General features: G+C 41.9%; 2 protein-coding genes and 1 long non-coding RNA gene across 7 annotated transcripts in view; all 3 read right to left on the bottom strand.

Annotated features, from left to right (window-relative positions):
- LOC103371829 (uncharacterized) overlaps positions 1-15,073 on the bottom strand; it is a 38,694-nt gene extending 23,621 nt beyond the window's left edge. Inside the window, exons 1-5 of the mRNA XM_008301285.1 lie at positions 14,699-15,073; positions 8,781-8,923; positions 8,436-8,528; positions 8,015-8,087; positions 5,852-5,943 (exon numbers count right to left, since the gene is read on the bottom strand). Of these exons, the coding sequence (XP_008299507.1) occupies positions 5,852-5,943; positions 8,015-8,087; positions 8,436-8,528; positions 8,781-8,923; positions 14,699-14,981 (684 nt within the window). The 5' untranslated portion in view covers positions 14,982-15,073. The remainder of the gene's footprint in view (positions 1-5,851; positions 5,944-8,014; positions 8,088-8,435; positions 8,529-8,780; positions 8,924-14,698) is intronic.
- A 1,685-nt stretch (positions 15,074-16,758) lies between these two features.
- On the bottom strand, positions 16,759-17,939 carry LOC103371825 (uncharacterized). Its single transcript, XR_520963.1, has 2 exons — positions 16,959-17,939; positions 16,759-16,886 (listed from the first exon to the last, which is right to left on the bottom strand). It is a non-coding gene; the product is annotated as an uncharacterized LOC103371825 (long non-coding RNA).
- Positions 17,940-18,839: 900 nt separating this feature from the next.
- The window catches only part of arhgef3 (Rho guanine nucleotide exchange factor (GEF) 3), a 48,006-nt gene continuing 43,119 nt past the window's right edge, over positions 18,840-23,726 (bottom strand). For all 5 annotated transcript variants that reach the window (XM_008301278.1, XM_008301280.1, XM_008301282.1 and 2 more), the window contains 3 exons: positions 22,581-22,745; positions 22,200-22,389; positions 18,840-20,336 (listed from right to left, as the gene is read on the bottom strand). In XM_008301278.1, the coding sequence (XP_008299500.1) occupies positions 19,645-20,336; positions 22,200-22,389; positions 22,581-22,745 (1,047 nt within the window). In that variant the 3' untranslated portion in view covers positions 18,840-19,644. The remainder of the gene's footprint in view (positions 20,337-22,199; positions 22,390-22,580; positions 22,746-23,726) is intronic.

The following is a 23,726-nucleotide window of genomic DNA, read 5'->3' as shown; positions in this document are numbered from 1 at the left end:
GAGGGAATGCTGGAAAATGTTAGAAAGACTGTGGCAAAGTTTTTTTTTTTGTTTTTTTTTGACTGACTTGAAATTTCTGTGATCATGGAAGACAGTAACCGCCGATTGTCCGAGTTACAAGATTCTCTGTTAAACTCAAATGAGGAGTCACGCCTGTTATAGTCTCACCCGCGGTCTTTTCAAATAAACACTGTACACTCTGAAACCGCTGGTGCTTCTGATCCTTTTATCACAATTAATAATGCTATTGATGAGTTGAATTATTCACATTCAGTCTTAAATACATTAAACGAATTAAGGGAGACAATACATGAACTAAACGACGTCTCCACAGATGAAATAAATCTTAGTCAAAATAACAAAGAACCAGACAATGTCTCGAGTACAATAAACACGGTTGTAAACCTAAATGAAATACCCTCGGTCTCTGCAGCCTGTACACAAGTCATTGAACGCACACAACCTGATGAAAACACTCCAAACATTTCTCCCCCTACTGATAATATTCAAATTTTGGAAATGTTAGACTCTATCTTAAATCACTTACACATCATAGCCCCCGCCCGTGAACCGCTGCTGCAGCAACAAAGGGGGTGGTGTTAATCACACCGATGACCCCCAGGGTCAACCTGAGCAGCAGCAGCAGCGGTTAGTGTCAGAGGAAGCCGGTGTTCAAAATGAAAATACAAGAGCCCCTTCTGTGGTCGTGAGGGATGATTTTAACAACGTCGAATACACGCAGTTCCTAGATATTCTGACAGCCAAAGACTCAGAGATGCCAGATTACGGTACTTTTTACGGTTCTGTCATGGGGACCGTTTATGAATTAGTAGAAAGGGCATTCTTCTCTTCCAAATAGTGTCTTGGCGATATTAAGAGGAGGGGAGGGTTTTGACCTGACAGAGTTCCAGACTCTCCTGGATGAAGCCGTACAATCCAGCATGATGATTATGGCTGACGGGAGTCGCGCGTGACAGCTCAGGTCATCAGGAATCCTCGCGGCGGTGGTAGAAAAAGACAGCTGCATAACACCGTAGACTGCGAGGTGGTTGACAAAAATAGACGTTTTTTTGTACGTGGTGCAGAATGATGATTTTAAACGGGATTGTTACATGTACTGTAAAAATGATGTGGACATTCTGGCCGAGGGCTGTCGCAGGTTCAGAGAGGGTTACCTGGAGGAAACGGGGGTAGATGATTTCAGCAGAGCCACCATAGCTTCAGCCTGCATGAAAGTGTTCTGCACCAATTTTTTACTTCTGGACACCCTCGCCATTCCCTCCCCCGACAATTACCGCAGGAGATTCAAGTCGTTTTCAAATGCCAGCATCCAGTGGTGAGAGTGGGTCTGAACACGGGTGAGAAACAGCTGGGCAGGTACTCTGTAGACAGCTACGTGGAGGTGGGAGGGGTGAAATACGTGTGGGAATTCCTGGGTTGTTTTTATCACGGTTGTCTGACGTGTTTGAAACCTCAGGAATCGTGTCCTCTGAAACGCGCTACCTTTGAAGAGGTGGACAGAGAGACCAGGGAAAGACTGCAGAGGATAGAGAGGGTGCACGGAGTCAAAGTGAATATCATGAGGGAGCACGATTGGAATCGTATGAAAAAAAACTAACGAGGCCTTAAGAGATTTTCCTCAAATGTTACAAAAATCCTCAGCCTTTGTCACCCCGCGAGGCTTTGTACAGAGGCAGAACCAAGGCCGCCTGACGACACCGTGCACTATGTAGACGTCACCTTGTTGTACCCTTTTGTCAACTGTAGTTTTCCCTACCCTCTGGGACACCTCGAGGTCATTTACCAAGATTTCAAACACCCTCGAGAGTACTTTGGGTTAATCAGAGCCGTCGTGTACCCTCCCTGCAGTTTATTTTTCCCCGTTTTACCTCACAGAACATCCTCGGGTAAACTGACCTTTCCCCTGTGCCACACCTGCTCAGAGATGAATTTCCAGCAGGGTCCTTGTGCGCACGACGACGAGGCCAGGGTTCTGACGGGGGTCTGGGTCACTCCTGAATTTAACAAGGCCCTGGAAATGGGCTACAGGCTGGATAAGATTACACAAGTGTGGCATTTTGAGAGAAGGAGTGATTCTGTATTTGTGGGCTACATGCGCACTTTTCTGAAGGGAAAGCAGGAGGCTTCGGGTTATCCTCCCGAAGCCTCGAACCCAGAGAGCAGAGAGAAATATGTCAGAGATTATGAAAGACAGCAGGGGATCAAGCTGGACCCCTCAAAAATTGCACCTAACCCCGCTAAAAGACAAGTGTCTAAGCTCTGTCTCAACAGTTTCTGGGGAACGTTTGCGCAGAGAAGTAACCTGACTCAGACGGCCCTCATCAAAGAACCGCAAGAGTTTTTTGATTTTATGTTCACAGAAAGCCGTGAAATCAAATACTTTACCTTCCTCAGCGACAGTATAGCTCTGATTCAGTGGTGTGACAGTTACATTTCACCCCCCAACAAGGTGGATAACGTGTTTATAGCGGCCTTCACCACGGCCTACGGTCGCCTAAAGCTGTGCAGTTATATGGAAGAGATGCAAGAGAGGGTTCTTTACTATGACACAGACAGCCTGATTTACGTCACCAGAGAGGGGGAATCTCCCCTCAAGCTAGGAAATTATCTGGGTGATTTAACAGACGAGTTGAACAGAGACGGCACACTGCAGTTTGCGGCGGCAGGGTCTAAAAGTTACGCTTACCAGACCAGAAACAAAAAGGTAGTGATGCGCGCGAAAGGCATCACTCAGACGTACGAATGCGCTGAAACGGTCAACTTTGACAGCGTCAGAAAGCTGGTAGAAGATTATGTGGAAAATCCGACCTCGGGGGGCGTCATTGAAGCTCCTCGGCACAACACAACGCGTGATAAAGAGGGTTTCATTTGAAAAACTCAAGAGACGGTTACTGTCCACGGGTGAAACTTTGCCTTTTGGATATTGAAGAAAAGAAAAAAATACAATAAAAATAAAAAATATCAGACGTGACCGAGGTCACAGAATTTGACCCAGATTGCAGATGCCTTTTTCATGTCAGATTGTAGGCCCCAGCAGTTGTGGAAAAATTTTTTTTGCAAAAAATGTGTTGGAAAACTGTACAGATGTATTGTCTCAGACTCCTGACAACATCGTGTGGATATATACTTCATTTCAACCCATGTATGCTGAACTGCAGAAGATGAATAAAAAGAGTAAATTTGTGGAAGGACTGCCTGATTGTTTTGATGATGAAAACCTGTTTCCCCCCCGACCAAAGACATCTGATTATTCTGGATGATGTCATTTTTCAAGCTTCAGATCACCCGGAGGTAGTCAGAATTTTCACACAACACAGACATCACAGAAACATGAGCGTCATGATGCTGACTCAGAATAGTTTTCAAAAAGGGAAACACAGTAGAACCATCAGTTTGAACAGTAATTACCTGGTGTTGTTTAAAAACCCCAGAGACAGGCTTCAAATCAACATATTGGCTCAACAAATTTTTCCTTCACAAAAATACTATTTTTTAGCAAGTTTTGAAGATGTGGTGAAGCAGCCTCATGGCTATTTAATCATGGAACTCACACCCTCCTGTCCAGAACCCGACAGAGTGAGGTCGCGTCCGCTACCTCACCAGTGGCCAGTTGTCTATTTACCTAAACAACAACAACAGAGGTCTTTTTAATACGAGGAGGAGGACAAGCATGTCAGCCCGGTTAAAAAGGAACGCTCCTTCACTGAGAGCTTTGTGTCGAGCCGACCCGCGGAGACGTAAAGATATTCTGCGGGGCTGGTCCTCTGACTTTATTCAGTGTCTGTGCGAGCTCTCTCTCAATCTTTTAAAAGGAAATATATCTCTGACGTCGGCGCAGTATAAAAAATTCAAGAGGCAAAAGAAAATTATCAAATTGTTGGCCAATAAAAAAAAAACAGTCTGACAACCAAAGCCTCTGCTGTCGGCCGTCGTGCCCATATTTGGACAACTTCTAGGAGGCCTCATAAACCGTTAACGGGGAGAAAGAGAGGCAGAGAGAGAGATGGCTCAAAAAATGTTTTTGGTTACCCCTCAGCAGTTCAATCGTATGACTCAACCTGTAGATCAACCCATGAGACGTACGGCTGAAAATGAGTTGGATGTAAAAATGAGGGCTGTATTAAACGAACCTGGGTCGAACCCTTATGAAAAAATAAAAAAATACAACGCTTTTGCCAAACACAGAAGCTCCCAGTATTTTCAGCTTGAAAGTTGCATTGGGGGCGCACATGAGGCAGAAGGAGTCGCTCGCTCTGGTCAATTTGATTCTCAAATCCACAGAGTTCAAAAGAAGTCTTTCGCTGAAAAACATGTTGGCGTGCAGAGGCCCCAGCAGGTGCACTTCTCTAGAATTGACACTGAACCCCGCTCTCTGCACTAAGCCTGCGTTGGGACCGTCCTCGATCACCACAGAGTCCATAGAACCGGCCGTGTCTTTGTAAAACAGCCCTGTGCTGAACTGACTTTTTAACGAATCTTCACAAAAGTTGAGCAGGGTCTCTATCATCGCTCTGTAGGGGTGAGTGGCACTGGACTCCGATATCAAACCATCCCCCAGAATGACGTCGCATTGGCTGAAAATTGTATTGAGAGGACAATTGATGAGACCTACGGCGGCGGCGGCGGCGGCGGCCAAGTTCGAGCCGTCCGTGTTGGTGATTTTAACCCTGAGGTGAAGCAGAGTGTCGTTCAAATCTAGATATTTCTCTCAGATCCACGTGGAAACTGGAGCTCGTATTCTTTTTAAATACTTCAAAGCTGGCGTTAGAAGGTAGGGTGATGCAAAACCCCTCGTTAGAGCCGTGAACCATGATGACTACGAATGGAAAGGGAGGTTCCTCTCCTCCGTGTTTTATACATCCCTCCCTTCCGCGGCCTTGACCCAGCTGTTGAACTTGGTCGGCCAGTTATTCCACCGTACCAGCAGCTGCTTTTCAGCCCCGACGATGTGATGGTTTAAAACTTTTTCCACTCGACAGGTTTTATTAGGCGGTATCTTTACTTTCTGCAACTCGGCTTCGTAAAACGTACCTCTGACAGGCTCCCTGTCGTAATCTTTCAGTTTGTACACAGGGGGGAGGCGACGTACGCATTCCTCCACCTCAAACATGGGACAAGGCGGGACTTCCGGTTCAATACACGCATACCATTGGCTGATTACTCTGATGACATGGCAACATGGCTTAGACACGCCCACCTGTCACTTCGACGAAAGCGGTATATTCCTGTCTCATTAGGACAATTATTTTTTGTATTACAAGTTTTTTTTAAATTTGATGTTTAAATGTGCAAATAGGGTACTATCCTGTTAAATACAGAATACACATGCTATAAATTTGCATAAATGTCCAATAGGAAAAATGTAGTAAACACCTAAATGTGTGTTTTGGACATTTTGTTCTGACTACTCTGAAGGAAGACGAGGTATAGAAGCAAAATCTCAGAATTGATCATTGCATGAAAAAACATGCCGCACGTTTTTGCCTGCTTGAGACGGGAAACTGCTGCCTAAACGTTTTATACACAGATCATTGCTCATTAGAAGAAAGGGTTGGAGTTTGAGCGTGAAAAACGTGTGCATTTTGCCAAATTAATTTTCGCTCACATGTGCAGTCATGCTGACACAGTAAAGAACAGGTGCAATGCAGCATCAGTAGCCCGAGGTGCACAGAACAGTTCTGAAGAAGGGATCAGATGTTAATAGCGAACACAGATCCAGTGAAACATGCCTGAATTGGCTCAGCACATTCTGTACTCATGTTTCCTGAGTTTGACAGGTGAGCTGACAGAGACCGTGATGATTGTAGTGACTGGCAGCCAGCTGACTTACCTTCATCACTTTGAAGATGATGATCTCCCCTGTGGCTCCTGGCGTGAAGGCGTTACTCTGTAGCAGGTCTGAGTACCTGGAAAGATACACTCCTAGAGACACATGCACAAACACACACCAAAAAAGAACAAAATTAAGATCACGTGTACATTTTCTTGGCACCTTAATTAATTCTGTATTCAACTCAAAGGATGCTTCAACAAACTAGGTGGGTGTCAGTGAACTCCTACAAACAGTGTTGCACGTATTCAATGTAAAGTCATGCTTTTGCGGAGGCATTGCTTAATGAAAATATCCCAGACGGACATACAGCTGGAGAAGACGACATTGTTCTGGGTGGACAGACACACAGCTAGCTCTGAACTTTTCCAGAGCTGCTGCAGGAACAGGACACTGAACACTGTCAGGGACTCCTCACACCCTCCCCATAAACTGTTTGAACTGCTGCCATCAGGCAAACGTTTCCGTAGCACTAAAGGAATGAACTTCCAGACTCATCAACAGCTTCATTCCACAAGCTGTCAGAATGCTGAGCTACTGATCCGGAAATGCAAACACTTCTTTATTTAAGTGCTTTTAGTTTTTGGATCCTGAAGAAACAGTCTTTCATCTTGTTTGTACTACTGTTGTATGTACAGTAAAAATGTCAATAAACCTGATCTGATTTGATTTAAAGAGTAACTACCAGAAATTACACATTCAGCATATTGTGACCTCTCCTTTCAATGTGCAGACAAAAACTCAGTGTGTTAGTCGGTTTTTCTCAACGCTGCTTCTAGATCTGGATTTGCACTTGTCATACAGAGCTGTGTGGTTCTGATTTAAATAGTTTAACAAATTAGCAGCTGGCAGAGTACCTGTTTCTAGTCAACATCCTTCCTGAAGCTAAAGTATTTACATTCAACGGATGCTGCATTTCATTTTATCCAAATCTTCTTTGTCTGTGTTTCTCTACTGTTCCTCATTTTGCTGTGCATATGTGGATCCTGCATACCAACAAACCCCATTTCCTTTATAAAAAAGTAAAACAATATTTTTGTTTATTTAAGAACCTTAAATTAGATGGGCATGCCTTATAGAACAGTCATGGAAAATGTGAACCATTCAAGTTTTCTTTTTGTACTAAGCAGTGAAAAGCTGCAGCATTGTGTATTTAGGTTAATTTGTGTTACTTCACATCGCACTCTGAGATGTGACTGTTACTATACGTGTACAAATCACAGTAGCTGAATGCTGAAACAACACATAGTCCAGCCTTGTAGTGTTCTACCTGCTGATGCTACCACTTGAATGTTGAGTGAGTGAGCAGATGGGCATCATTGAAAAGGCCTGATATGTGCGCAGGATTCTGTATGCTCTAAGGAGGCCAAGGGTACACACAAGCATTCTAGAAATTTCTGGATCCTTGACGGAATTTGATGGATAGTAGACATCAGAAAAGTCCTTTGGCAGGATTAGCTGACGTGATATTGAGAAGCACCTACAGTGGAGAGTAGGGCTGAACTATCCATCCATCCATCCATCCATCCATCCATCCATCATCTATACAGCGCTTAATCCTCACTAGGGTCATGGGGGGCTGGAGTCTATCCCAGCCGACTCAGGATGAAGGCAGGGGACACCCTGGACAGGTCACCAGTCTATCACAGGGCTACACTTAGAGACAGACAACCAAGCACACTCACATTCACACCTACGGACAATTTAGAATCACCAATTAACCTCAACATGTTTTTTGGACTGTGTGGGAGGAAGCCGGAGAACCCGGAGAGAACCCACGCTGCACGGGGAGAACATGCGAGTAAGGCTGAACCACTTGGGGAAAACATCTAATTGCAGATTTTCTGATACTATGATTTAAATATTCAGATTTATTTTTTTAAACAAAACTTCAGTCAGGAATGAACTGTGTAGTAGATTTAGAACACGTGAAGAAGAATTATTGCATGAAATACCATCAAAAGCATGACTCTCACACAACCAGGATGGCATGAATATGCAAAACTACTGCTGCAAATGTTTAAACCCTGGGTCAGACACGCTGCAGAACATGCCCTAAATTGCAGCTTTTGCAATTTGCTAATTGTTTTGTCTCATACTGTGATTTTGATTTGACATTGATGAATCATTGAGCCATCATGTAGTGTGTCTGTTTACGCCTACCTTTAGTGGGGTTTCCCAGCAGTGTGATCCAACTCTGACCTACGAACAGGCCCTTCTCACAGAGCTGGAACGACTACAACAGCAAAACAATAAAAAAAAAAATAAAAAAAAAGACAAAATGTTGATCTTAAACAATAAGGCTCATTCAAACTGACATCAACTGCTCTTTTCACTGAGAAATTCCTGCCATTCTGGTTTTCAGGCAGAAAAACAATCTGTGACGTTGCCTTGCAGTCCCGTTTATCAGATCCAGGAAAGTGATACTTGACAGACGTAGTTTAACATGTACAAAATACCCACATCATGGGATAACTGCAACACAAATGCGCAAAAACACAGTGTAGTTACTGTGTGTATTCTCTGTATTGAACTAAGAACTCTTCCTGTCTTAACAACTAGCAAAGCTTAATTCTAATCTCACCTTGATAGCATCTGTCAGCAGGAAACAGTAGCTCTCCTCCAGCTCCTTTTCAGACCTCCCTTCTGCCTTCATCTCCTTCCTCTTCTCCACAAACTAAAACACGCAAGAACAATTGATAATCAATCCACGAACAAATAAGAATCTCAGCTGGTCATAGCAACCATGGGTCCTGAAAACAATAAATTCATCACAATCTCTTTATGATTAGCACACAGATTCTTTGGCATAAACTTCACAGGTGCACATCCCACCTCTGAGTACTTCTCCAGAATTCCACTTGTACATAACAGTTAAGTAGTGGGACATGTTTAAATGGTGACGACTCTCCACCTGCTCATGTCTCACCTCTTTTTCCAGCTGCTCACTGTGGACAAGCCGAGGTCTGCTGTAGGTGATGCAGCCGGAAGAGTTGGTGTCGATGTAGCTGGAGGTCAGGATGGTCATCATGTCTTCATACTCCCGGGACTCAGTGGAAACGTGGAGCACAGCTGAGAGAAAGACAGGAGACACACGTCACTAATCATCCTTTGCTTCTTTTTCACAAATTATCACTTATTAGAACAAATAATCCTTTTAAACATGGACACAAAAATCCAGCTGTCCGATCTATGAAGGCTTCAGAAATAATTTAACTCAGTTGTATTTAGTTCACAATATAAGTCATCTCAGGGCACTTCACGTGGTAAGGTAATAACTTCACAACATTATATTGTAGAAAGAAACCCAACAAATCCACAATTCTCTTTGTTGACAGTGGCTATGCTGTGTAGGAGATTATCAAAAGGCTTAATTCCACAGCTTACTGCATACATCTTTACGCATCTAAGCAGATTAACCCTCTGAACCTAAAGGCCCCAAAATTTACCAAAAATAAAAATTTTGGATTTCTTTTTTTTGTTGAATTGGGCTGAAATTAAATCTGTGTTTAGAGACCAGACAGGAGTCAAGAGTGGACAAAGCCTGAAAATGCAAATAGTAAAATATCTGTAGTTTGTAGAGCCACCAGTATGGGTGACACCTGTGGGCACCTGGAAGAAGGTTGATTTGTTTAGTTTTATTTTATACATTTTTTCCATAGTAAATAATTAAAGAAATTCAATGTTTGTATTCATTCTAACTTTGCTATATACACAAAGATATTTCTGTGTTCTCTGTACGTCTAGCTGTGGTTGTGCCGTTTCCATAGAGGTGCAGGACTTTATCCTGCAGACAAAAATGAGCCCACAGTGAGGAAAAATACCTCAGGAGCAGAAAACAGCCAGTAACTGTTAAAGCTAATCTAACTCTGGGCATTGACCTGCTGCTGTAGCACCCTCCACTCGTTGGGTTTCAGATGCCGAACCTTCTACAGAGATTTCTCCCCATCCTCTATGCTGCTTTTAGCCCCATTGGGGTGGGTAAAAGTAGGTGCCAGCTTGCCTCAATTATAACAGAACCTGTGCAGCCTTTTTCACGCCAAATTCTCATGAGACTAATGAAGTGGCAGCAGGTGCCTCCCTCAGCGTACGGAGGGCTCAGCTGGAGCATCGAACACATCAGAGGTGCTGCCCATGTGCAACCGCATCAATGCATGCCCCCATGACAGAAGTTAAACAAAAGATCGTTCCCTGTTGTTAAAAAGCCCATCAAATATTCTATGTGTGCCATAGACACACATAGCTCTTGTTTTTATATTTTTCTCTCATTTTATTGTACTTATTATTTATAAGGCTTTTTTTTCCTAAACAAAAAAAAACAAAACTAAAACCTGAGTACGAATTTCAAACCACTAACGTGAATGTGAGCTGGCAGGACAAATAAAGTTCCTTGAATCCTTGAATCCATACTACTGACGGGTGCGTTCACATTCAGTGGGTGTCAAATGACCGGGATTATTTGTTTACATTTGTTTGGCAGTGCCTGAAAGCAAATTACTACTTAATCCACCCTGCGTGTCACACCTATGAAAATACAGTGTACGTTTGAAAAACAAAGCAAAAGGTTGTTGACTGCAATAGAATAATTCTGTGTGTGATTCAGGAAGCAGTGACGTATGTTTGTAATTCAGCCACATGCAAAATCACATGATGTTTCTACAGAGATGGAGAGCAAAAAATCTGTTGTAGCTGATGCTAAAAAGAGAGAAACATTAGTCAACTGTCACAGCTTTTATACACAGTGATGGAATAAGCTGACAGGTGGGAGTTTTATCCTAAAGCATGAAATAAATAAGTAAATTCACTTGCACTTTTTTTGAAATTAATGTAGTCGTAATAATGATTTTTTTTTCTCTGCACTTTGGCATTTCATTCACACAAAGTTTTAGGTCACTGAAAGTGGGTCTTTAATAGGGTTAAGCTGTTAAAAACTTTGTTTAAATGAACCGCCTCTGTGCAATTATGGACAAACAGTGCTGGTGTTAACCTTGCTAACAGGAATTTTGACATTCATCCATCCATTTATCTATAGCATATCTATTTATCCTCTCTCCGGGTTCTGCCTTCACCCTGAATCAGCTGGGATAGGCTCCAGCCCCTCCACGACCCTACTGAGGATTAAGTGGTGTATAGATAATGGATGGATTGACATCTGTTTATCCTTTTGTAGGGTCGCGGGGGGGCTGGAGTCTATCCCAGCTGACTTGGGATGAGGGAAGAGCACATCCCGGACAGATCACCAGTCTATCACAGGACTACACAGTGAGACGGACAACCAAGCACACTCACACCTAAAGACAATTTAGAATCACCAGTTACCCTTATCATGTTTTATGGATTGTGGGAGGAAGCAGGAGAACCCGGTGAGAACCCACGCTGCACAGGGAGAACATGCAAACTCCACACAGAAAGATCCCAGGCCGAGATTCAAACCCAGGACCTTTTAGCTGTGAGGCGACAGTGCTAGCCACCGGATCACTGTGCCGGAATTCTGTTATGTATATACATAAATTATACTGAGAATTGAATAACTTCACGTTATTGTTGGTAGGCTAACAGGACCAATAATGTTGTTTTAGGCTTCTAATTGGTCAGCACGGTCTCAGAGTTAGGCGTACATTGTCACCTGTTGATTGGACAACGCTTCAGCTGTGTTTCTGGATTTTATGGTGAACTAGATTAGCATCAACTAGTTATCAGCTGTTAAATTAGTCACCAACTATTTTGATAATAGATTCATCAGTTTGAGCAGATTTTGAAGTAAAATGAGATGGAAATTCTCTGATTCAAGCTTCCTTAAATTTGAATGTTTTCTGGTTTCTTTACCCCTCTACAACAGTAAACTGATTAGATTTGGCTCCTGGATAAAACAAGATGTTTGAGCAGGTCATCTTGAGCTTTAATTGAGCCTTATTGTAGATGGTGATGTTTATGTGGACTGGGCCTAAGAAGAATCATGAAAATGGACATATGATTGAACAGATTCCTCAGTCCTATGTCAATGTGACATTATGAATTCAAAAACAGGACAGGACTGAAAACAGTGACATCAGTTTGCATGTAAATATATTTACTGCTGTGGCAACAGGGGGTGGGGAAGGAGGAGGCTGTGCTGTGTGCTGACGTACATCCCCTGACACGGTGTTTCTACCCTTCCTGCCTAAATAAAAACAGTGTATTTCAAGCTCCTCTCCCACAGTCAGTAAAACTATGTTTATGTTAAAGTTTCTGTTTGAAGCCCAAGCTGGACTTATCACTGTGAATGAGTATTTCACACCCCAAGTAGCATTAAGTACGATTAATAAGCTGATGAGCGGAATGGATTTCATGCCCCTCGGATGTTAAATCACGCTTCCTTGCAAAAGTTTGTTTGTCTACTTCAGGTGCAGCTAAGGGAACTGCTCTGTGGCTGACAGGAAGGCGCTGCAATGAATGAGTGGCTAAATCTGTTCAGAAAATACCCAACAGCAGCCTCCCTTCCTTGAAGGACCTTTATGTCTACAGGTGCAGAAGCCAAGTTCCATGTATCATGAAGAACCCCATCCATCCAGCATATGAACTGTTCACCCTCCTCCCTTCAGGCAGAAGGCTGTGCAGCCTCAACGCCAGGACAACAAGGCTAAAAGCAGCTTCTTCCCAAAGGCTGCGAGACTTATGAACTCTATAGCCTGAAGCCTGTCCTCTGCACCCTGTACAGCTATGACTGCATTGCACTCTTAATTTATTAACATGATGCGTAGCTGTTTTTTAACTATGCGCTTAATTTATTATAGGCGTTTAGGTTATGTATTGATTTATTTTTTATTTGTTTGTTTGTTTAACATAGACCTAGCTTAGTTATTTTACTACAAAAATGTATTTATTCCGTATGCTGCTGGAGCTGGGTAATAATTTTGTTTCTTCATATTTTCAACAAGTTTGAATGATGATAAACTAAACTGAACTGAACATAGTTTTCATCTGTGGTCAGGGTTTTGGTTTGGTTAGGATTTGTTACCACAGAGATAGCTGGTTAGTGTTAGGATAGCTTTCATAATTTGTTTGTGACCTTTTCCAGGGACAATGCACATTAATCAGCATCAATGTAAATGTGCCAGTGTTTGCAAAACAGATCATTTGCAACTCTTGTCTCTTGACCAGATGTCAAATCATGTGGGTAGAGCAACAGCATATAAAGGTGGTGCAAGAAAAAGTGAACAAAACCAGGAGAAAGAGTAACGCCAGTTTTGTACTTTCCTAGAGAGCATGAGGGTCGTGAGTGTGCGAGTGGACCCCTCCACGGACGTCCATGTGCAGCAGACTGCAAGTGGACTGAAACATGCTATAAGGCCAGTGTTACACTTCCCCCATGAGCACAACATGAATTTTGTTTTTTCCCCAATCCTGCAGAAGTTCACGCATGCAGCCCAAAATTCATGACGAAGCTACGAGGTCAACAGTGTTCATGCTCAGCAGTTGTAACTATGCACTGAATACAGAGATAGAACCTAACGCATATGTATGCATCCTCCCAACAGGTTAGAAAGTCGCATAATAGCAACAACTCTTTCGTGATGTCTGCAGCTGTCCCTCTACGCTCATAAGGGAGTATAATCAAGGCTGAAGGCAAGCAGAATGCAGAGCAAAAATGTACACGGCTGACTGTTAATCTGTCAGTGGATTTCCTCCATCAGTCAACCATCAGTTTTCCCCAAAGCTCAAGATGACATTCTCAGATGTGTTGTTTTGTCAACATCATAAAGATGTTAAGTTTACTGTCATAACATAAGGGAGCAAAGAAACGTCAACTGAATTCAACTAAAATCGATAATCAGCAAATTTGTTGGCGATTCCTTTGAGGTTAACTAAATCGATTAATCGTTTTAGCTCTTCTACAATCCCAAGTTTTTAACCAAGTTTTAAGATTTGAAGGAAAAGGTATGGATCACTGTGGAGTATATTTAAGTTGTTAGAGTCTGTCTAGGCAAAGGACTGGGGTCTGATGGGGTTCAGCTTGTTAGGCAGGTTGAGGTTAAAACATCCAGACACACACTTCCACACAAAACCTTTTAACCTGAAGTTTCACCTACAAACAGTCCCTCAACAATAAATCAAATTTCCAGCTAAACTAAATCGCAGATCAGATCTAATCATACCCACTGTCTCTGAACCAGGCATGCCAACAAATATGTCCTTAGGGAGTTGTTCTGTTTTGTTTTATGGTGTTATTGTGACAGCAGCACCTATAAACAAACCAGTAATAAACACAAGGTACATAAACGGGCTCACGTCCTACCAGACTGAATGTAAACAAGGAGGCGGTTACCTCGGTTTAGCTAACACTCTGAAGCTAACGTCAACATAGGGCTCAAATCAAGGCATAGACTAAGACATGAATCTTTGAAGATTTCAGTTCACTTGTAAACAAACTAAAGTCAGCCAAAAGGTGATAATAAGCACGGCGTAATAGTTGCAAACACGTAATTAAATGGCTAACTGTTAGCTATTAGCACCTCTGATTTACGTTAGCCGTGACAGCTTGTTCAGGGCTTTTTAGGACTGAAACTAATCATAACAGATTTAAATGACAGGGGAGTTGATATGTCTGTGACTCACATATTTGTGAATATTTAAATGTTTTTCTCTGTGGCTAAGCTAACAGCAAAAAATGCTATGAAATGGATCTGTCCGATAATGAACGCTTAGCTGTCCGACAATGGAACTTTTCCGTTGCTCCATAAACTTAACTTGGGGTCAACGGTTGAAAACGTGTAAAAATGTAGTTACTGAAAGAGCAGCGGTCAACATGAAGATAAACAAGTGTCTTATACTTCAAATGAACAGTGACGATACAGAGTTGCAGCCTACCTCTCTTTTCCCTGGTTTTCCTCGGTATGGTTAACTTGAGGGGCTCCATCGGCATATACCTCTGGTAGACCACTTGCGGTGTCAAGTTCCTCCTCTCCATCCTCCCGGCAGCAGCAGCAGCGCTCCGTGGACAGAGTCTGTCCGCTCCGGGGTGAGCTTCTCTGGCGGAGGCTACATGGATCACCTCGCCATCTTGCAGGCTAGCGCTAGTTCCATGCTCCGCGGCGGCAGACACCCTCCTCGGAGGACGACCTGCCTCCCGCCGTGCCAGGCTGTCGTCCATTTTCTGTATTCCCGACCAAACTGACGAGTCTCTTGGCGACCGTCGCTCCGTCAACGTTTCTCGGCTGCAGTCCCGCGATGACACCGCTGTTACCTCCGGATCCCGCGGCGCTGGGAATCGAACCGACATACAAGCGGCGCCATGCTTCCGACGAGCAGGTTCTTCTTCACCGAGTGTCAGCCGCCGCCGCTGCTGCACCGAGCGGCGCTTTACTGCCACCTGGAGGAAATCCTTAACCTTACTTCGTCTATGATGGAAAAGAAGCATAGCAAGATATTGTAGGAACCAAACCAGCTCGAAATATTTATAATTTTCACATAAAAGGTAGGTGTTTTTTTTGGATTTGCACTAAAAGTACTTTTCGACTTCTTTAAAAAAAAAAAAAAAAAAATCAAACACTGACTTCCAATTATTGTAAGCATCACTTTTTTGTTTTGTTTTTGCAAAGATTATATTACTAATCGAAACAAAGCAATCTACATTCCTAATAAACTGTACAGCATCAAGACAGTGAGGACTAAATATGTGTATTATTATTGTTTTATTATTTATTTGTAGAATAAAAAGACTGAGCCAATGCAGATAAAGTTTGTACTATACAATGACACTTGACTTTGCAGCTCAAAATTACAATAATCTTGGCATTAAAAATAGTCTTCTTCTCCTTTTTAAAAGAAAATTTGGCCTGATTTGCAACTGTGTTTTTAGTTATTTACAATTTTGTGGTATTTTCCTTTCAAAAACTGACTTTAATTTTGGCTAAATCTCACTTTTTTAAAAATGATTCTTGTTTTTTCTTTTGTTTTTTTGCTTTGTTTTGTTTTTGCAAATATGACTTTTTTTTAATCAAAAGAAAGCAACTAACTTTCCTTATAGACTGCATAGTGTTTGGGAAAATACTCTTATTATGTGTATTAACTCTTTACTCTAAAACTGACTTTCATGTTGGTGAAACCTCCGTCTTCAGCTTTTTGTTTTGTTGTTGCAATCACTACACATAATCATAATAACGTGATCAACAAGTGTTTTTCATTATTTGTTTTTGTCCTGGCACATAGGCTTTATTTTTCTTAAAAGTTTCATTCTGTTTCTTTTGCTAACAGTAAAAAACAAAGCTACGTTCCTAACAAACTGTACAGCATCCTACAACTAATAAACTTATAATTAGGTCTGAGGTAAACGAAGCAGTCTGGTAGTTTATTTAAAACACACACACCTACTGAGCAGCCCTTGAGCTTGCCTTAGTATATGACAGATATCTGTTTTTTTCCTGTATATCAATATAAATGAAAAGGCTGAGCCAATGCAGGCGAAGTTTGCTTTACTGTTTAAAATGACTAAATCCAAATTATGAGATACTAGGAAGTGATGTTTGACTTTGCATCGAAAAATTAGGACTTTTTGGTTTCGGATTATAATTAGCAACATTATTATTTTCTTTTTCATTCTTTTTTGTTGTTTCCCTGACACAAACAGATTCCCATATAGGCTAAACCTGACATTTTCTCCTTTTGTTTTCACAAAAATGACATGGATAATCACAACAAAGGGTCTCTCATCAAAAAGACACTCTGGTCAATTTTTATGCATCAATTTGTGACATTAGGCATTACAATCCCTCTTCTGTTTGGCTTTGTTTGGGTGTTTTTTTCTGTCATTTCCAAAATATCAATTTAGAAGAGAAGAGAAGAGAAGAGAAGAGAAGAGAAGAGAAGAGAAGAGAAGAGAAGAGAAGAGAAGAGAAGAGAAACCAGTAACCATTCATCCAGCAATAGCCTTCTTTTCAAACAATTTATTGATGCTTTGGTTCTTTGACAATCCACACATCACTTGCTACCTCAACTAAATATCACCTTTTCAGTTTATTGTATTTTTTCTTTACAAGGTTCTATCCAGGAATATTTTGTTCTTTAGTCTGACTGGGATGTGCCGATAACCTTCTTTAATACCAGTATTCTGTAACGCTAATCTAAAAATGTTATATATCAAACTGATTGTCTTGGCAATGCAGTCATATTTAATGTATAATGTGAAGCACACACATAACAAATAGACATGCTTGGCTTTGTTCCTACATTCATATACACATAAACTTCATATACATTCTTTACATACATACATACATAAGCCACAGGTTTCTCTCTGAAGATGTCTCATGACGAAACACTGAACATTTGCAGCAGCTTTGAAATAACACTTCCAACACCTGCTTCAGTTTTACAGAATATTGCGACAAAAACTGTCAGGATAGAAGATCAAAACTGAAAATCTACTGAAGATTCATCTAATTGTGTTTGCAGTGCTTTAAATAAACTCTGATGATCCATCCATGATGTGCAGCTCTGTCTTCTCCAGTGTTTCCAGACAAGATTTTAAAAGTTAGAAGACTGACCTGAAAACAAAATGAAAATGAAAACTGGAGATACAAGTTTGACATGATTAACTTTAAGGTAAAACTGTAGAAGGCTCTCTACACCGACTGGTAGCACTGAGGTTGTATGTAAAATCTTGCCATGACCAACAGTCATAATGGATGAATATATGAACATAAATCCTGGCCATGGCAAATACTGTTTTTCAGTTTTGTCCTAGTGAGTGGTAGCTGTAACCATGAAAGGCTGGTTATGTTTTAAAACAGGGGAGAAAACTTTGAAAGAAACAGAAATGGAAAAAAAGGTTAGTTTGAAACAAATTACCTGCATTTTTGCACCACTTAACAACTTGGATTTTGCAAGAAATATCCATCTGCACTCATCAATATTAGTTAGACTGAGGGTGCTGTGAAAACCAATACATGATATAATTAAGTATCAGGATGCAGCAAAGCGCCGTATGTGATGGATTCAACAAAACCTGATTTTGCAACTGATCAGTAAAAATGTCAGGTTTTATCTTTAATAGTTTCTGAGAAGATTGTTGTTCAAACATAGCCTCAGATTTCAATCTGTGAAAAAAACCTGCTGCAAGTGGGAAGGGCAATTTATTTTTTTAATGACCTCTGAAAATGTTTGATGTATTAATTTAAAATTTCACAGATACTATTTTAAATATCCATAGTTTATATTAAGAAAGTTTCAAGCAAATCAGAGATGGCTGAGCAGAAGGCCCCTGATGATTGAGATGGAATAACCCAAATGTGATTCTAATTTGTCTGTAGGTGTGAATGTGAGTGTGCTTGGTTGTCTGTCTCTAAGTGTAGCCCTGTGATAGACTGGTGACCTGTCCAGGTGAACCTGCCTTCACCCTGAGTCAGCTGGGATAGACTAAAGCACCCCTGTGACCCTAGTGAGGATTAAGCAGTGTATAGATAATGGATGGATATTTTTGGTTCTTGAAGATGTTTCGCATCTTATCCAAGAGGCTTTCTCAGCTGGGGAGTCGCATTTATTTAATAGGGATGTCCTGATGGAGTCTTTGTTTTTTTTTTTTGGCTCCTAAACAAATCAGAGCAGTTAATAATAAGTATCTGCTGATAGCCAACACCATTTTCCTACATAATACACAATTCAAGTATTGTAGATTCGCTGTAATGCCTGGTTGTGTCACCAGGTGGAGTTTCTTGCTCTTTAATACTGTAGTGGAGAGGAGGTGAGCACTTACTGTGCAGATGTACAAGAAATCAGGCATAAATTTGTGCCGATATTGTCCATAATTATGCATACTTTTAAGCCTTAACAAAATTTAAAGAGGTGAGTTATGTAAAAATCCAATGTGGAAATTAGCTATAGAGACCAAAAGTGATATTTTTACAGAGGGTCATTGGGGACTGACTTAGTCCTGGAGGCGGTCTCAAGTGGCCATTCAAGGAAGTGCAGCTGTTGTATGCAGTTTTTCTAGCACAGGAACTGGCAAGTAAAATAAACACAACACATTTGTTAGAAAGTAGTATTTTTGGTGGGAAAAAAACGTAAAAACCATAACTGGTTAGTTAGAAAGTACTATTTTGGTTGAAGAAAACTGTAAAACAATAAGCATTTGGACAGAAAGTCGTATTTTGGGTTGAACAAACCACTAAAACCGTAAGTAGCCTTTGGGGTTCAATAAACCTTTAAAGCCATAAGTTGCACACGTCAGCGAGGGTCCTGGAAGTGCGGTCCTACAACTGCAGCCTTTTCTGCAATTGCAGACATAAAATATTGACTTTATCACGACTTAGTCTCACCAGTGGCCACTTGTGGTACTGCAACAACAACAAAAAATCCCCTGTGGCTCAAAGAAGAACTTTACCAATAGACCTCCAGTGTAATAATGCAATGTAATATTGGATTTATAATCCATGGAGGTTTCATTTGTTTAAAAATCTCTCAGCACCGAGAAAAGTGAGGTTTATTTTTGAGTAAAAGTAAAGTCAGCGGGTCGAGCAGAAGTCAGCTGGCGGGACCACCAGGGGTAACACATACTGGCACCAGAGGAGTAGTTTTCATTCAAGTGAGTTGGGGCTACGTATGAGTCCGATGTCCAGTCCATATAATACATCCATGAGTGCCTGTGTGACCATGATGTGAGTGCTGCTCTGTCATGTGACTCCACCAGAGGGCTGGAATCTACCATATTCAATGCTGTTTGATCATTCATGTTTGGTTTTATCAGTGACAGTTTCATGAGTACCCAGCTTGACTGGCTGCCCTTCAGGGTGTCGTCCTTTGTTTGTTTGGTCCCTTCATCAGCACCTGTGGGTCAGCTCCTCACCATGCAGTGAGTCAACCTCACTGGTGTCCATGCCGACCTCCCCCTCCTCCTTAACATCTCTCTGATCCTCCTCCATCACCTCCTCCTCCTCTTCTGGAGTGGGAGACGGAAAGGAGAGAAGGGAAGTGGGAACATCATCTCTGCTGAGAGTCTGTCCTTCTCCATCCATCTTCCAGTCTGCAGTGGCTCCTGGCTGCACCCCCACCTGCCCAGACTCCATCTCCACCCATGTCTTTGTCTCACCGTCCATCCCTGATTCTCCATCTGCCTCCAAACATGTCCCACCATCCACACCTAAAGATGCCTCCACCATCTCTGGAGTCAAACTCGCTGCTTCCTCTTTACCAAGATCGTTCTCTCCATTCAAGCCAACCTCTCCTTCCAATCCCAGGTCTGCCTCCGTCTCCCCCCACATCCTCTTCTCACTTTTAAGCCCAGAATCACTGTGCAAACTGAGACCTGTCTCAACAAGGGGCCCAATCTGTCCACCCAGGCCCGTCTCCAGGCAACACGTCTGTGGTGGCTGGTCTCCAGTCACTGCTGCAGCTTCCTTGGCCTGTTTGATGCAGTTGATCCACTGCTGTTTGTTGAAGGCGTCACTGGCCTGGAAACAGTGGCTCTGCAGCTGACCTCCAGTGAGCCACGAAACCCGGAAGAAATTCTTTGCTGTGAGGGAGGGAGAGAAAGTGAGACATAGATTTAAATCAGTATTACATCATCTGAAGTTCTAACACAGATTTTGTTCTCCATAATCATCCAGAAGGCATCAGTAGACATAAAGATCTATAGTGGCATTTAAGGAAGTATAACATCTAACTAGTTTTGCTTTTTTTTACATAAATGCATAGAATAAAGACATTACTGATAAGAATTGGGTACATTTTGTCGGTAAAGAATTGTGACAAATATGCTATGCACATAACAAAATTGTGCCACAAAGTATGCAGAGTAACTTTTTCTAAATGGAGGGTATTAAACCTCTACAGGAAAAATTGACTAAGGCTTCAAATTTGTAAGGTTATACTTACATTACTATGTGAAATGCTATGAGATGACATATGTTGTGATAGATAAAGATCTATTGTAAGCCTTTGAAAACACAATAAAATCATAAAATAGAACATCTGATTTGCCAAATCTTATGTATGTAGACAGCTGAATAAAATGTGAAATGCTGCAACAGTCAACACTCTTCTGCTTCAGTCCACCCACCAGCTGTTGAGTCTTTTGCCTGCATTTAGTCTAAACAAAAACGAGGCTAGTGAGGTCCAACACTGATGTTGGGCTAAAAGGTCTGGCTTACAGTCAGCATAACAGTTTATCTCAAAGTGTTGGATGAGGTTGAGGTCAGGGCTCTGTGCAGACTAGTCAACAGGAACTCATGACAGGTGTGAGGTGGTGCAAACATTTACAAGAATGTCCCATCATGGACTGTGTATAAAAGGTAGATGTAGCCTCTGGGTCTAAAAAGTGAGGCCAAAGCAAAAGTGCCTTAAAACTGCTTTTTTACTAACAGCCAGCAGGGGGCGACTCCTATATTTATAAAAAGATATCCGATTGTATAGAAGTCAGTAAAAAGTCCAGTTGTTGCCTCAGTGAACATGTTCCTATTCATTTCAATCAATTGCTAGTTTTAAGTCTCCTTCAATACAGCAGTTCATGTCATTAGCAAAACAGATTAGGAGTAATATTTTGGGCGGAGCTACATTGTCACTGAAAAAGACATGACTTCATGAAGTCCTCGTATTCTCAGTCAGATTCAGCTCTCAACCATCACATCCAGTTTTAAAAAAACAAGATGATGACAGCAAAATTCAAAACTCAAGGCTTTAACATGGCGGCTATGTCCATCTTTATGTACAGTCTATGGTTTCCATTGCAGTGTAGGATCCACCGGACAAGGTGTGGGAATAATTTTGCAACAGCTTTGACGGTGACACAAATCACAAACAACAAATATTAGTTAGTGACCATAACTCCAGTTGTATGCACAAAATACAACAATGGACGAAACAGAGACGGTTGTTGCGCTGTTCTTTGTTGTATTCAACTACAAGGATTTTACTTTGAAGAGAGGTTCGTTGTCGTTGTTGTTGTTGTCTATCAGTATCAAGTCACAGCCAGCACTTTTTTAGGGCCTTTCTGAAGTAACTATCCCAGAGAAGGTGCTTTTTTTTTCGACCCTGGAAAAAGGCCTTGAAGAGGTTCTCAGGGAGGTTCTTTTGTTTGAAGGTTCAGGCTGCCCCTACAATGGCCCGCGAGTTCCAGCAGTGGAAATGGGCCCAATTCCTACCACACCAAAACCATTTTTTTTTAACAGTTTATGCAATATGTTGGAAGCTTATTACTATTAGAACTATAACTGTTGCTATGACATGAACATTTTCCTCTACTGACACGACTGTCGGGGCCCAAATTAGAAAAAAAAAAACAGCTTCAGATCAAATGAATACAGCTCAAACTGCAACTAATTTCTTTTTTTGGAGAGACTAAGTGACATGTACTTGTATTATCAGAGAGTATACTAACTCCGTTCGTTGTTGCTGAAGGCTCCTCGGATAGACCCGCCCACTCTCATCTCTCCATCTGATAGGTCCTCCAGGTCCAGCTGCCGGATGGGGATTGGCTGCCGGCAGAGCTGGTAGTTGACTGGCTGGTCGTTCACCGAAACGGACCTGGTGATGACCAGGACTTCCTGGAACAGGAACACATGGAGTTTCTGGAAAGAGAGAGACGAGATTATCCTTATTTTGTTTATTTTATGTGAGGTGATAAAAGCAAACAATGACAAGAGTTACATATTATATTTTCATTTCATCAGCTGTTAAGGAAATTCCCTTGACATTAAAAAAGCATCTAATGGCAGGAAATGTAGGAATAAAGGCTGAGGGGGGACAAAATTGTACTGACAAGTCCTCTGTTGTTCTTTAGCACTCCATGGCAGCTGAGCGTCTTTGACCGGTCGATGAGTTCGTCCCTCTGACCGTCGTACAACAGACGGTCTTTGTAGTACTGACACTCCGACTCTCCTGTCTGCCTGTTGATGTCGGCCAACACACTCTGAACCATCAGCATCTGTGGAGCAGAAACAGACAGTCTATCACCACATCGTATTGTATTGTAACATACTATGTCATACATTTGTAGCCCAGCACAACTCCATGACTTCTTGGCCATTTCCAGGGTAATTTTACCATATCCTGGCAATGATCAGGTCCTCTCTCCTTGCTGCTGTCACACTTTATAATCAGCACTGCTTGCAACAGACCACACAAAAAAACTCATATTTCACTGGTGCAGCAACAATGCATGAAGGATTTTGCATTATCGTTTCATACCTGTGCACTATGAATATTTTGTACATTTAAAAGACATTTTTTTCTACATATACAAGAATCTGTGTAATATCAGTTTTTTTAATATCAGTATTTTCAACTTATGGATGAATCCACGCCATATAACTGTGTTGTTTACACAGAATAACTCTGTGCAGTATCTTTTTTTTGCCACATTTAGATAAATCTACACAAAATCTGACTTTTCACATATGGAAGAATGTGTGGTGATGTGCGTTTTTGTGCTGACAGAATGGTGTTTTTTGTTTTTTTGGTTGTGGTTGCTGTGGCAATTATTGATTTGCAGGCTGGGTGGGGTATTTCCTGACGAGGAGAGTGTTCACTCACTCTCCTCCACACCTGACGCCGGTTGATAATCAACGCTGGGTAAAGCCTGCCTCCACTTGTGCTCCAGCGCGAGTGGATTAATTGCCTCAGTGTGGTATCAATCCAGCAGTTCTAGAGAGCTTTGTACTTTGTTGAACCTTGCTTTGTCTCATGTGTGTTCTCATCTTCGCTTGCCAGAACCTCTCCGGCGGATCGTCGCTCTCCCCGCTCAGCTCTGCCTGCAGAACCAGCCTCTGCCGTCTCTCCTCCCGGCTCCCCCAGGAAACTTCTCAGGATGTCCCTCATCCCCTCAGCTACCTTCACAAGCTCCCCGGTGTCCCTGGGTTTACTGCTGTTGCACTAATAAATCCCTCTTGTTTTCACTCCCTAACTC

The sequence above is a fragment of the Stegastes partitus genome, unplaced genomic scaffold (genome assembly GCF_000690725.1).
Source record: "Stegastes partitus isolate 25-593 unplaced genomic scaffold, Stegastes_partitus-1.0.2 Scaffold1654, whole genome shotgun sequence".
In the NCBI taxonomy this organism is placed as follows: domain Eukaryota; kingdom Metazoa; phylum Chordata; class Actinopteri; family Pomacentridae; genus Stegastes; species Stegastes partitus.
Note: the sequence above shows the minus strand (reverse complement) of the source record. Positions and strands in the feature narration are given on the sequence as shown.